The sequence below is a fragment of the Ranitomeya variabilis genome, chromosome 6 (assembly GCF_051348905.1).
Source record: "Ranitomeya variabilis isolate aRanVar5 chromosome 6, aRanVar5.hap1, whole genome shotgun sequence".
Classification (NCBI taxonomy): Eukaryota; Metazoa; Chordata; class Amphibia; order Anura; family Dendrobatidae; genus Ranitomeya; species Ranitomeya variabilis.
The window spans coordinates 501502344-501514665 of NC_135237.1; the positions used below are offsets into that span (position 1 = coordinate 501502344).

General features: G+C 41.1%; 1 protein-coding gene across 1 annotated transcript in view; it reads left to right on the plus strand.

Annotated features, from left to right (window-relative positions):
- NECAB1 (N-terminal EF-hand calcium binding protein 1) overlaps window positions 1-12322 on the plus strand; it is a 209188-nt gene that overhangs the window by 66621 nt on the left and 130245 nt on the right. The window contains exons 4-5 of the mRNA XM_077270809.1: window positions 3037-3062; window positions 8916-9013. Coding sequence (XP_077126924.1) covers window positions 3037-3062; window positions 8916-9013 — 124 coding nt within the window. The remainder of the gene's footprint in view (window positions 1-3036; window positions 3063-8915; window positions 9014-12322) is intronic.

Consider the following 12322-nt stretch of genomic DNA (forward strand, 5'->3'; position numbering starts at 1 on the left):
TTTATTGGATGCTGCCCTTCCCTTGGTTGTTCCTTCCCGGGGAAAGGCCTGGCTATTCACTGCCTGCGTTGAGAAACACGTGATGGTGTCTCCGCAGCTCCTCTACTTGCATTTGCATATTTGGGGGCAGTGTTCTGGATCACTGCGTTGAGAAACACGTGATGGTGTCTCCGCAGTGTTGGATGTTTTGGTCTCCACGAGGTCAATCATCCGTGCCTTTATAGTCTTTCTACTAGGCACTGCTCCTGATAGCCAGTTTCCTACTCCACACTGATGAGGGGCAAAAACCCCGAAACAGCTGTCTGTGGATGGATACCATGCTTGGCATAGGTGGTTTTCCTTTATTGGATGTTTTCCTTTATTGGATGCTGCCCTTCCCTTGGTTGTTCCTTCCCGGGGAAAGGCCTGGCTATTCACTGCCTGCGTTGAGAAACACGTGATGGTGTCTCCGCAGCTCCTCTACTTGCATTTGCATATTTGGGGGCAGTGTTCTGGATCACTGCGTTGAGAAACACGTGATGGTGTCTCCGCAGTGTTGGATGTTTTGGTCTCCACGAGGTCAATCATCCGTGCCTTTATAGTCTTTCTACTAGGCACTGCTCCTGATAGCCAGTTTCCTACTCCACACTGATGAGGGGCAAAAACCCCGAAACAGCTGTCTGTGGATGGATACCATGCTTGGCATAGGTGGTTTTCCTTTATTGGATGTTTTCCTTTATTGGATGCTGCCCTTCCCTTGGTTGTTCCTTCCCGGGGAAAGGCCTGGCTATTCACTGCCTGCGTTGAGAAACACGTGATGGTGTCTCCGCAGCTCCTCTACTTGCATTTGCATATTTGGGGGCAGTGTTCTGGATCACTGCGTTGAGAAACACGTGATGGTGTCTCCGCAGTGTTGGATGTTTTGGTCTCCACGAGGTCAATCATCCGTGCCTTTATAATCATGTCAATATGGACCAAAATCTCTGAGGAATGCTTCCAGCACCTTGTTGAATCTACGCCACGAAGAATTGAGGCAGTTCTGAAGGCAAAAGGGGTCCAACCCGTTACTAGCATGGTGTACCTAATAAAGTGGCCGGTGAGTGTATACACTTAATTATATATACACATAAGTAACATTTTTTAGTATGCACATGATGTAGGTAACAGCCCTTATTACGCTGTACTGATAGCGCGCATAACACAGTATCTCGCCCATGTCGCACCTTCGGTTGTGACATGCGCTGCTGGAGCCTTGAGATCGGGACTGCAGCGTCTTGGTGACCTTGGCAACACCAGGAACACATCCTGTGTGTCCGGTCACGTCATGCGGCGGTTCCTGGTTTCTGGGTCGTCTGGGCAGCGCATGCGCCGGGCATACTGGAGCTGCTGACATCGGCACCGTATACAATTAGCCCCCTATATAAACCCTCTGGCCACATTCATACACACCCCCTGATGAAGGAACAGTGCGTCCGAAACGCGCGTCGGGGTGCACCATATCAGTCTGGCGGTACCCATAACGAATCCCATACTTTATAAAGTAAGTGACTCCGTATTAAGTCCATTGATAGCACTTTATAGTCTGCACATTTTTTTGCACTACATGCACTTTTCAGTGTCCTTCCATACACGTGATTCAGTAACACTGCATGCACATTGTATGCACTTTATATATATATAAAAGTGACTTTTGGTCCATAGTTGGTTGCACTTTTTTATATGCAAAATAGGATTTTTTATATTTTTATTTTTTATCCTTTTTTTACTCTTTTTTTGCTTGGACACATATGGAGTCCTTATGGGTATATAATATAATATATAATATAGGTGGTCTACTGTTATGATTCGGTGACCTTGGAGCCGCATGAGAGACTTTCTCAGGAGTAGGTGGTACCTGTACTGACCGCAAACCCTAAACTAACACCGCAACTAGAAGTAGCCGTGGGATGTACCTAACACGTCCTAGACACCTCGACACAGCCGGAGGACTAAATACCCCTATAGATGGAAATGGGAATTCTATCTTGCCTCAGAGCAGAACCCCAAAGGATAGGCAGCCCCCACAAATATTGACTGTGAGTATAAGAGGAAAGACACGCAGGCAGAAAAACAATTTAGCAAAAGAGGCACTTCCAGCCAAATAGAAAAGGATAGGACAGAATTCTAAGCGATCAGTGTTAAAATCCTAAAAATATCCACAGCAGATAATACAAATATTCTACATCTAACTAAAGACATAGAAAGTATATCTGCATCTCCTGAGAATCCAGCATGACTGAAAAATCCAAACAAAGTCTAAGCTGGACAAAAACACAATGAATTGCACTGAATTGCAAAGCACACTGCATGTGTGCACAGAGACAAAAAACAGACACTTATCTTAGCTGAATTGGCAGCAGGGCATGAGGAGCCAGAAAGAGATGCAATCCCTCCAAGAACAATGGACAACTGGCAAGGACGCATGGATCCTGCACACCTAAATACCTAATAGAGCTGAAATCAGCAGAAACACCTGCCCTGGATTACAACCCCAAGACAACTGCACTACCACCAACAACCACCGGAGGGAGCCCAAGAGCAGAATTCACAACAGTCTACCATATAACATAAATTGATATATGCACAAAATAATTTTAAGTACACACTATTATTATCCTGATTTTATAATTGTATTTTTATGGTTTGTTAATTGCCGAGAAATAAATAAATATATTTACGGATATTCTCTGTTGTGATGGTTTTTGGTTTGAACCATGGTGTGAGCACGATCTCTCTTAGTTTCTTGTAGTGTTATTACTACATTATCTGCACATGTGATGATTCCCAGGTATTCTCGTACACAGCCTAATAATAATTGAACTTTAATAATTAATTTTTATATATACATCAGTGGTTTTATATGATGCCTTGGAGTCACTAGTGTGTTTAATTAATCCCTTTAGGAATATGCAAGTGATTTTATCATAGCACCGAAGGAAATAAGGATAAGATTGTATAATTATGTGTCACCAGTAATTTAATTCTAATACATTTGTGAACTATTTTTTTTTTTTGCAGTAACTTGGAGACAGAAGAGTTGTATGGTAAGATGATTTATGATTATTTTACAAATGTTCTTCTCCAGTATTAAGATTTTTTTTTTCAATCACGGTTAATAGGATAGGAGTTATATGTGCTATCTCTCCTGAATAAGCCCTGCATCAGTCCTATCTACTGCATGTGCTGTTTTTCAGTGATCGGCTGCTAGGAGTAGCTTAGGAAACCTCCATCATTTTTGTTTTTGATGATATGAGAAAAACAGATGCCACGCTGATTGTAAAAACGAACAGACTAAAAACTAATGTGCATGTTGTAAAATTCTTTTTTTCTGTAGATGAGGAAAAAAAAAAGACATGTGAAATCTGCCTTTACATGACATGACCTCCAATCAAACTAGAACACAGTCCACATTTTGTTCTGTTTGGCTTAACCCTTTAACGTCCCAGGGGTATTTCAGTTTTTGAATTTCCGTTTTTTGCTCCCCTGCTTCACAGATCCATAACTTTTTTTATTTTTCAGTCAAAATGGCCATGTGAGGGATTTTTTTTTGCAGGACTTTTTTTGTTGTACTTTTGAATGACACCATTGGTTTTAACATATTGTGTAATGGAAAATGTGAAAAAAATTCCAAGTGCAACAAAATTGCAAAAAAAGTGCATAGGTTTTTTTTTAACCATTTTCACTAAATGCTAAAACTGACCTGTCATTATGATTCTCCAGGTCATTACGAGTTCAGAGACCAAACATGTATAGGTTCTTTTTATTTAAGCTGGGGGAAAAAAAAAAATCAAAATTTTGTTAAAAAAATGGCACCATTTCCAAGACCTCTCCATTTTTCGTGATCCGGGGCTCAGTGAGGGCTTATCTTTTGCTCGCCGAGCTAACATTTTTATTGATACCATTTTGTTGTAGATATGATCTTTCGATCGCCCGTTATTGCATTTTATTGCAATGTAGCGGTGACCAAAAAACTTAATTCTGGTGTTTTGGGTCCAGGGTACCAGCCACAGATTGATGGTGGTCCGGCCGACTCAGAGGCAAGTGGGAGTTCTCCTATACCAGTAGAGGTCCATGAGCCTTTCCAAGTAGAGCTTGTGTGTGAGCTCCCTGCGGCCTTAAGCTTGCTGGCAAGGTAAGCTCTGCACTCACTGTCTCTGAAGGTGCCCAGCCACAGTTCCCCTCTGAGCTCTGTCTCTGTCTGGTGCTCCTTCATTTCCAGCAACTCCACATACAACCCTTCAGGTTGTTGCTCCTTTTCAGAGGCTGCAGCTCCACGTGGCTGCCAGGCCTCTCACGTCTGCTCCAGACGTCCTACTCCTTCTTTGTCTCTCTACAACTGACCTCGCTCCTCCTCCAGGTCAGGAAACATAAAGCACAGGGAAGCTAACCTGAATCCGGGTCTTGAGCTCCCCCTCCTGGCCTGGATTCAGAATGTGTTGCATGTAAGTGCCTTACCTGGTGAAGAGAACTCCTTTGCCTCTGAGCATGACATCACCTTCCCCGAAGGAAAAGCAACATCACTGCAGCAACCGGTCATCTGGGGTGCTGCATATAGGCCATGCAGTGCTCCTCTGGGAATTTATAAATATTTGACCCGACCTACTTATCAAGATCACACCAACAATGAGTCTTGGGAGTCAGACAATAACCATTACCTCCAGAGGGTAACTGTATGCAGAGGTGGGCATTATACCGTTAAGTTTATAAGTGTTATGAAAACTCCCAAGCAAGCTTTTCACTCTCTTGATAGGTCCCATTTCTCAACCTATCAAATATTTATAGCAAATGCTACATATCCGTCATGGTTTGTATAATTTGGTAAAATACATATAACTCCTGTTTACAAATTGGTCTTCTTTCCTATTATCAAGAACTGGTAAAATATTTGCTCGCTTTATGACATTTATCATGTGAATATTGCTTAATGAATCAAGTAGAGGTGAAACCATTACAAGTTATTTTAAAAACAAAAGGAAGTAATGTCCTAATTCTATGCATTCTATAAAGAGCAAATACTTATTTTTAGTTCTATTATGCAAGTGTGTAATTGCTTTTCAGATCATTGAAAAGAGACCAAACTCTTAAAGTACATTGTAAAGTCTTCCAAGAGCGCTCCAGACTTGCCAGCCTAAATCAGATTTGATCTACAGCCTTACCAATTTGGCAAGCAGGAGCTAATCTTCAACTACTAAAGATCTATTTTTGTTACTTTGTTCCTCAGCAGCAATTATTAAAGATGTATGTAACACAAAAGGAACACTTTAATGGAACATTCTGCTTTCTGCAAATAAAACTTATTTATTGTTTTATAAATAATGCACATTTTATTCAAACTTTGGGCATATTTATTGATCTTGTCTAATTCAAATCAATACTGTATAATTCTTATAATTCGACTTGTGGCACTAAACAATTACAAAAGCCAAGCGCACTTCCCATGTAGAGAACGAACAGTAATAGATTGTTCTATGTACATAGACTGTCATTGTTTTCGCAGCACATTTTTAGTTTAAAAATAATTTCAAGTGTTTTTTTTTTAATACTTCGGGTGATTGGCAGGCTGTTTGTACTGGGAGATTATCTTGACTGCTCTCAAAGTCATCAGGATTGTCATGGGACATTATGGATTATCTTCTCTGCGGACAGGTGAGGAATATTATGTTTTTTTATTTTATTTTTGTTGCAGGAGACGTTAGCGTCCGTGGATTAGGCGTTCGGTGAGTATGGTTTCATTTCCATTCAATAAAGGAGTCTGTCATTATTTCAAATAAAGGACTTTATTCTGCATGTGTTTTTTTATAATATCACTAAGGGGTTAGTAATGGGGGTGTCTTATAGGCAAAGGTGACATTAACCCCCCCAACCATTACCCCATTTGCCACCACTACAGGGCGAGGCTAAGCACCAGATTTGGTGCATCTTACAGATGTGCCTTTTCTGGGGCAGCTGAGAGCTGATGTTTTTAGTCTGGGAGGGGGACAATATCCATGGCTCCTGCTTAGGCTATTAATATCAGCCTGCAGCTGTCTTCCTAGCTTTTGCTGGTTAGATTTTATAGGGGAATCCTATGTCAATTTTTTTCTGGGGTCCCCCTGTAAACTAGCCAGTAACGGCTAAGCAAACAGCTGTGAGCTGATAATGAAAGCCTGGGAACCTGTATGGCTGTTGTCTCCTTCCCAGAATATTAACATCAGCCCTCAGCTGTCGGCTTTTCCTCTGCTGGTTATGAAAATTATGCGGGAACCAATGCAATTTTTTTCTTTTTTTAAATTAAGAGTTCCTGTTTGGTTACAGCCTTGGTGTCAATGACAGCTGCTGACACCAAGCCTTAATCCCATTACCCTGAAGCTCCTGTGATCCTGCATCAGAATGAAAAAGGTGGTGTTGAACCAAGAAATTGCATCACAATTTTTTTATATCGTTATTTAGCTCAAAAAAGGCTTAATTGCTGTACAAAAATGCATTCAAAAACGCAACAAAAATTGCGTCAAAACGCGTTTTGCCGCAGTGTTTTTGCTGCCAAGAGATGTAGAAACCTTGCAGAAATTCCTACAAGCAAATACTCAATATGCGCACATAGCCTAGGAGTTCAAAAATGTTATAATAATTGCACTGTGATGGCAGCCAAGTGCATACCTTGTCTGCCTTGTTTGTACAACTGTGAAGCCCAGTCTGTGGCTGGGTTTCATAATATAATGAAATACTGTAGAGTATACTAAAATTACCGTTGAAGAAGCACAAAAAGAAAATTTGGGAATAGCCTCACCGTGTGGTAAATGTAGTGTTGCTCCTTGTTGAACAGCATGGATTCAATACCATTGACAACCAGAGAAAAATTACAAAAAAAAACTGAAGAAAAGAATCCACATAGCTGCATGGATAAGAAATATGTAACTTTACTTCATATGATTGAAAAAAGTTGTCCAGACAATTAAAAACCATTGCCCATTCTGATGTACATTCCTGGCCAAAACCCTTAGGGTATGTTCACACTGTCTGTAAATGCTGCGGGTTTGACACTGCATACAGCTGCAACATCAAACCCGCAGTGTCCTGATGTTACAGCATAGTGGAGGGGATTTCAAGAAATCCCATCTCCACTATGTGTTCAAAGACGCCCTTGGCATCCCTGCGTAAATGGACATGTGGTGCGTCTTTCCAGACAGCAGCATTTCTATTGATGTTGCAATACAACCGTATCGTCTTTATAGTCTCATGTGTAGTAAGTGTGGAAACGCAGTTTACTACACATGTGTACTAATTTAAATAATATCTTATCTTGTTTCAGCCAGAAGTTCGTGTCCACTGCATTTCTCGTGATTAGATCAGCTGACAGTGAGAACTGCCGTGCACGTGACCACCGGGGTTATCTCTGGTCACTAGCAAAGTTCTCACGGTCAGCTGATTGTGAGAACTGCTGCACATTAGAGGACAGAGAAATTAAATGGAAAATCGCACTTTTTTTGCGGTCACAGATATACGGTTAATAACGGCGATCGCAACTGCCCCCGGCGGCCGAGACCCCAGAGAAATTCCGACTCTGGAGGGTGCTATACACTTTTTCCACAGCGCCATTTAAGTACCCTTAACTACCGCAGTTAAAAGGTGTATCCTCGGTCATTAAGGAGTTAAAATTATCATGCACAACAGAGTTCTTCAACATTTTATAGACTGTAAAGAACTGAAAATGGTAATTTGTTGGAATTGCAGGCCAAGTTACATGTTAGCATGGGGCCCCTTCTTTGATATCACCTTCACAATTCTTGCTTACATTGAACTTGTGAGTTTTTGAATATTTTTTTTCTTAAATTTCTTTGCAGGGCATCTGGATAGCCTCCCAGAGCTGCTGTTTTGATGTGAACTGCCTCCCACCTATATATTTTGCTTGAGGATACTTGAAAGGTTCTCAATAGGGTTGAGGTCAGGGGAGGATGGTGGCCACGCCACTATCCTTTTATGCCCACAGCCAATGGCTCAGATGCATTGTCATGCATAAAGATGATTTTTTCTGTGAATGGCATGGTTCTTCTTTTTGTACCGTGAAAGAAAGTGATCAGTCAGTCTATCTACTTTGCCAAGGTCATTTTCCCACCTTCAGGGACAATAAAGGGGTCTACCAGCTCTCTCCCCATGATTCCAGCCAAAAACATGACTACGCCACCTCCTTGCTGATGTCACAGCCTTGTTGGGACATAGTGGCAATCCACCAACCATCCACTACTCCCTCCATCTGGACCATCCATGGCTCACCACTAAACAAAATGGTTTTAAAATTAGTCTTCATGTATGTCTGGGCGCACTGCAAACATTTCTGCTTGTGAGTACTGCTTAGGGGTGGTCGAATAATAGGTTTAGGTATAACTGCAAGCCTCTTGAGGATCCTACACCTTGAGGTTTACAGACTGCAGAGGCACCAGGAGCTTCAAATACCTTTTTGCTTCTAATATTATATTTTAGCAGACACTTATTTAATCCAATTACTCTGCCTGGCAGAAACTTTCCTCATTATGCCTTCATCTGCACAATCTCGTCTGTGCTCTCCATCAGCCACAGATCTTATCACAGTACGATCATCATGCTCAAATTTTCGCAAATATCTGTATTCAAACCTTTTCCACCTTTTGCACTATTTGATGCTTTTCAGCAGCAGAGAAATCCTTTTTCTTTCCATATTGCTTGAAAGTGGAAGGAGCAATTAAAAGGCTGACGGCTAGCAAAACATGGCTGCTGGCCCAAGCTCTGCTATCCCCGGGAATTTGACCAAGGGTCAGAGAAAAGGACATCACGGGTCATTGAGCCAAAGGTTCCCCACACTTGTACTAAAGTATTCTTCAATTGAAGCTATGGGGCAGAATGTCATATTTTCATGGCTTATCTTATTCTTTCTCTGTTTGCAGATTATTTTTCTCAGCACTTGGGAGAATATGAAAGTGTCCTTGCAGCTTTGGAGGACCTCAACCTTTCAATATTAAAGGCTATGGACAAAACAAAACAAGTAAGGAACTAATAAACAAAGTTATATACACAAACTAATATATTACACTCCTCAAAATTGAAATTGCATCATGCAGTGATAGCTAGAGATTGATCTGGAGAGCACGTGGGCAACACCATGAAGAGTTCATAATCCCAGATGTCACACCGGTCCTACATCTGGGATTATGGTGTGAGGTGGCATAATTTGTAGTAGCCGGACCCATTTAGTTTTCATTCCAGGTATACTACCAGCTCAGAGATATATTGATTCGGTTATGGAACCAGTGATACAGCCATTTCTCTAAAGTGTCCCAAGAGTTGTTTTTACACATGAAAAAAAACCGCACCACATGTTGTTCCTACGACTGTGAGCCGCCTGTGTGGTCTAAATCTGCTACCATTGTCTGCATTGTCTCCTATCGAGCATTTCTGGGAAATCATTGATTGACAATAGCAAAGGGAGCTGCCAGCAGCGGTTCTTGATGATTTGCTGCCCAAGTACATTCAGCACGGCAGAACATTCCTCAGACAACCATTAATAATCTTATTAATAGCAGTCAAGACGTGTAAATTCAGGGATTCCTACCTGTGATGCTCATACTAAATAAATCAAGATGTTTTGGAAATGTTCTTTCCATTTCTTTATCTCTTCTAAATCACTAACATGTCTGTCCATTCTGCGATTTCCATAATTTCCCGGCTTTTACTTCTTGGTGTTACAATTTCAAAGTTGAGTAGTGTATCTATAGATAAATATTGATATTATAAAAATATATTTTAGTACATTTGCTAAGTGGACAATTTACTTTGTTAAAAGTTACAGTAATATTCTCATAAACCAAACCTAAAAATACACAAGATAACATTATTATCTGCTTCCCGACATAGGAAGTAGTGGCACATTCTTTGTCCGCTGCGAGTGGATGGCGTGTGCTCGGGAACTTTATGATACGTTGGGTGGTACATGAGCAAAACAACCGGTGCCTACCATCGGCAGTAATTCAAAAAGATAGGAGAGCTAAATAATATCAAAAATACTTTTATTACAAATACAGTATATGTAATATTTGCCATAAGTACAGTAGCTCCTTCATACCTTATAGATTATTATACAAGGATGGTCAAGGTTTGGTCAAAGCACAAATAGACCAAAATATCCATAAAAAATAAAAAAATAAAAAAATACAAAAAGATGGAAAATGTTTATACATCATCATAAAATAGCTTGAAAGGAAGCAACACTGCAAACAGGAGAAGATACAGAGGCATAATGATGTGATCAGGAGACACTGTAATTCTATATAAAATAATGAGATACCACAAGAAATCTAGTAATATATTAAAATAAAAATGTACAACATGTTTTTATGTAATGACAAGTCTCTAATAAGCTATTTTACAAACTTAATGGGTGGGAAAGAGAAGTAAGTTCTTACACAAACATTGCAAACGTATAACATTCGCCCACATGGCTTGTAAAGACGATCGTATAACTTGGACGAGTGCTATCCTTCGTTTTGAAGGATAGAACTCGTCCCCATGTTATTTAATGGGGCATTGCACCAAGTGGTCTGAGCGAAAGATAAAAAGCAGCATGAATAATTTGCCTCTGATATTCGGATGGAAAACATCGAATGGAGAAGGTGGAAAAACATATTTTTTTTCTCCACCTCAAAGAAAATCAGATTAACCCCTCATCAAACTCTGCTCAGAGTGCGATTTGCATAATTGGACCGAGATGAGAGAAAAACGGTTATGTGACCCTAGCCATAAGAGAAACGCTTTGTCAAAAGTATTCATCAAGCTTTGATTGCTGAGGTTAACCACTTACATGCTGATTTCAGAGATTGCCAACAGTATTTAAGTTGTACAATACAGCCAGGGATTCGTTTCAATGCCAATTTCAATTTTGGTGTGTTGATGATTTGCCATGGCAGCCTGGGACCTACTGAAGCCAGTGGCTGGGCCACATTGATTGCTAACTTCACTACGTACTGCAGCACATATACACTCACCGGCCACTTTATTAGGTACACCATGCTAGTAACGGGTTGGACCCCCTTTTGCCTTCAGAACTGCCTCAATTCTTCGTGGCATAGATTCAACAAGGTGCTGGAAGCATTCCTCAGAGATTTTGGTCCATATTGACATGATGGCATCACACAGTTGCCGCAGATTTGTCGGCTGCACATCCCAAAGATGCTCCATACAAGGCAGGATGGATCCATGCTTTCATGTTGTTTACGCCAAATTCTGACCCTACCATCCGAATGTCGCAGCAGAAATCGAGACTCATGAGACCAAGCAACGTTTTTCCAATCTTCTACTGTCCAATTTCGATGAGCTTGTACAAATTGTAGCCTCAGTTTCCTGTTTTTAGCTGAAAGGAGTGGTACCCGGTGTGGTCTTCTGCTGCTGTAGCCCATCTGCCTCAAAGTTCGACGCATTGTGCGTTCAGAGATGCTCTTAGGCCTACCTTGGTTGTAACGGGTGGCGATTTGAGTCACTGTTGCCTTTCTATCAGCTCGAACCAGTCTGCCCATTCTCCTCTGACCTCTGGCATCAACAAGGCATTTCCGCCCACAGAACTGCCGCTCACTGGATTTTTTTTCTTTTTCGGACCATTCTCTGTAAACCCTAGAGATGGTTGTGCGTGAAAATCCCAGTAGATCAGCAGTTTCTGAAATACTCAGACCAGCCCTTCTGGCACCAACAACCATGCCACGTTCAAAGGCACTCAAATCACCTTTCCCCATACTGATGCTCGGTTTGAACTGCAGGAGATTGTCTTGACCATGTCTACATGCCTAAATGCACTGAGTTGCCGCCATGTGATTGGCTGATTAGAAATTAAGTGTTAACAAGAAGTTGGACAGGTGTACCTAATAAAGTGGCCAGTGAGTGTATATTACAATGTATTGTACAAACAATCAAATCATCACAGGTTCAATTCCCGAGGAGGTCATAGTGGCCTGGAAAATTATATTGTTGGGTCCTTTTCACCACACAATAAACTCCGTAATCATGACGCTCAAAAAAACAATGTTGGCATTGCAGGTTTTTTTCACAATTTTACCCCTCGTTGAGTTTTTCCCTGTTTTTCAGTACATTATATGGCAAAATGATTGGTATCATTCAAAACTACAACTCGACCCACAAAAATCAAACCCTCATATGACGGTGCAGATGGAAATACTGTATATACTCGAGTATAAGCCGAGGCACCTACTTTTGCCATGGAAAACTGGATAAGCTTATTGACTCGAGTATAAACCGGGTATGCATTGTCCCCCTCATCCCTGTCCTGCTATGTGTGGCTCTCCCTGTC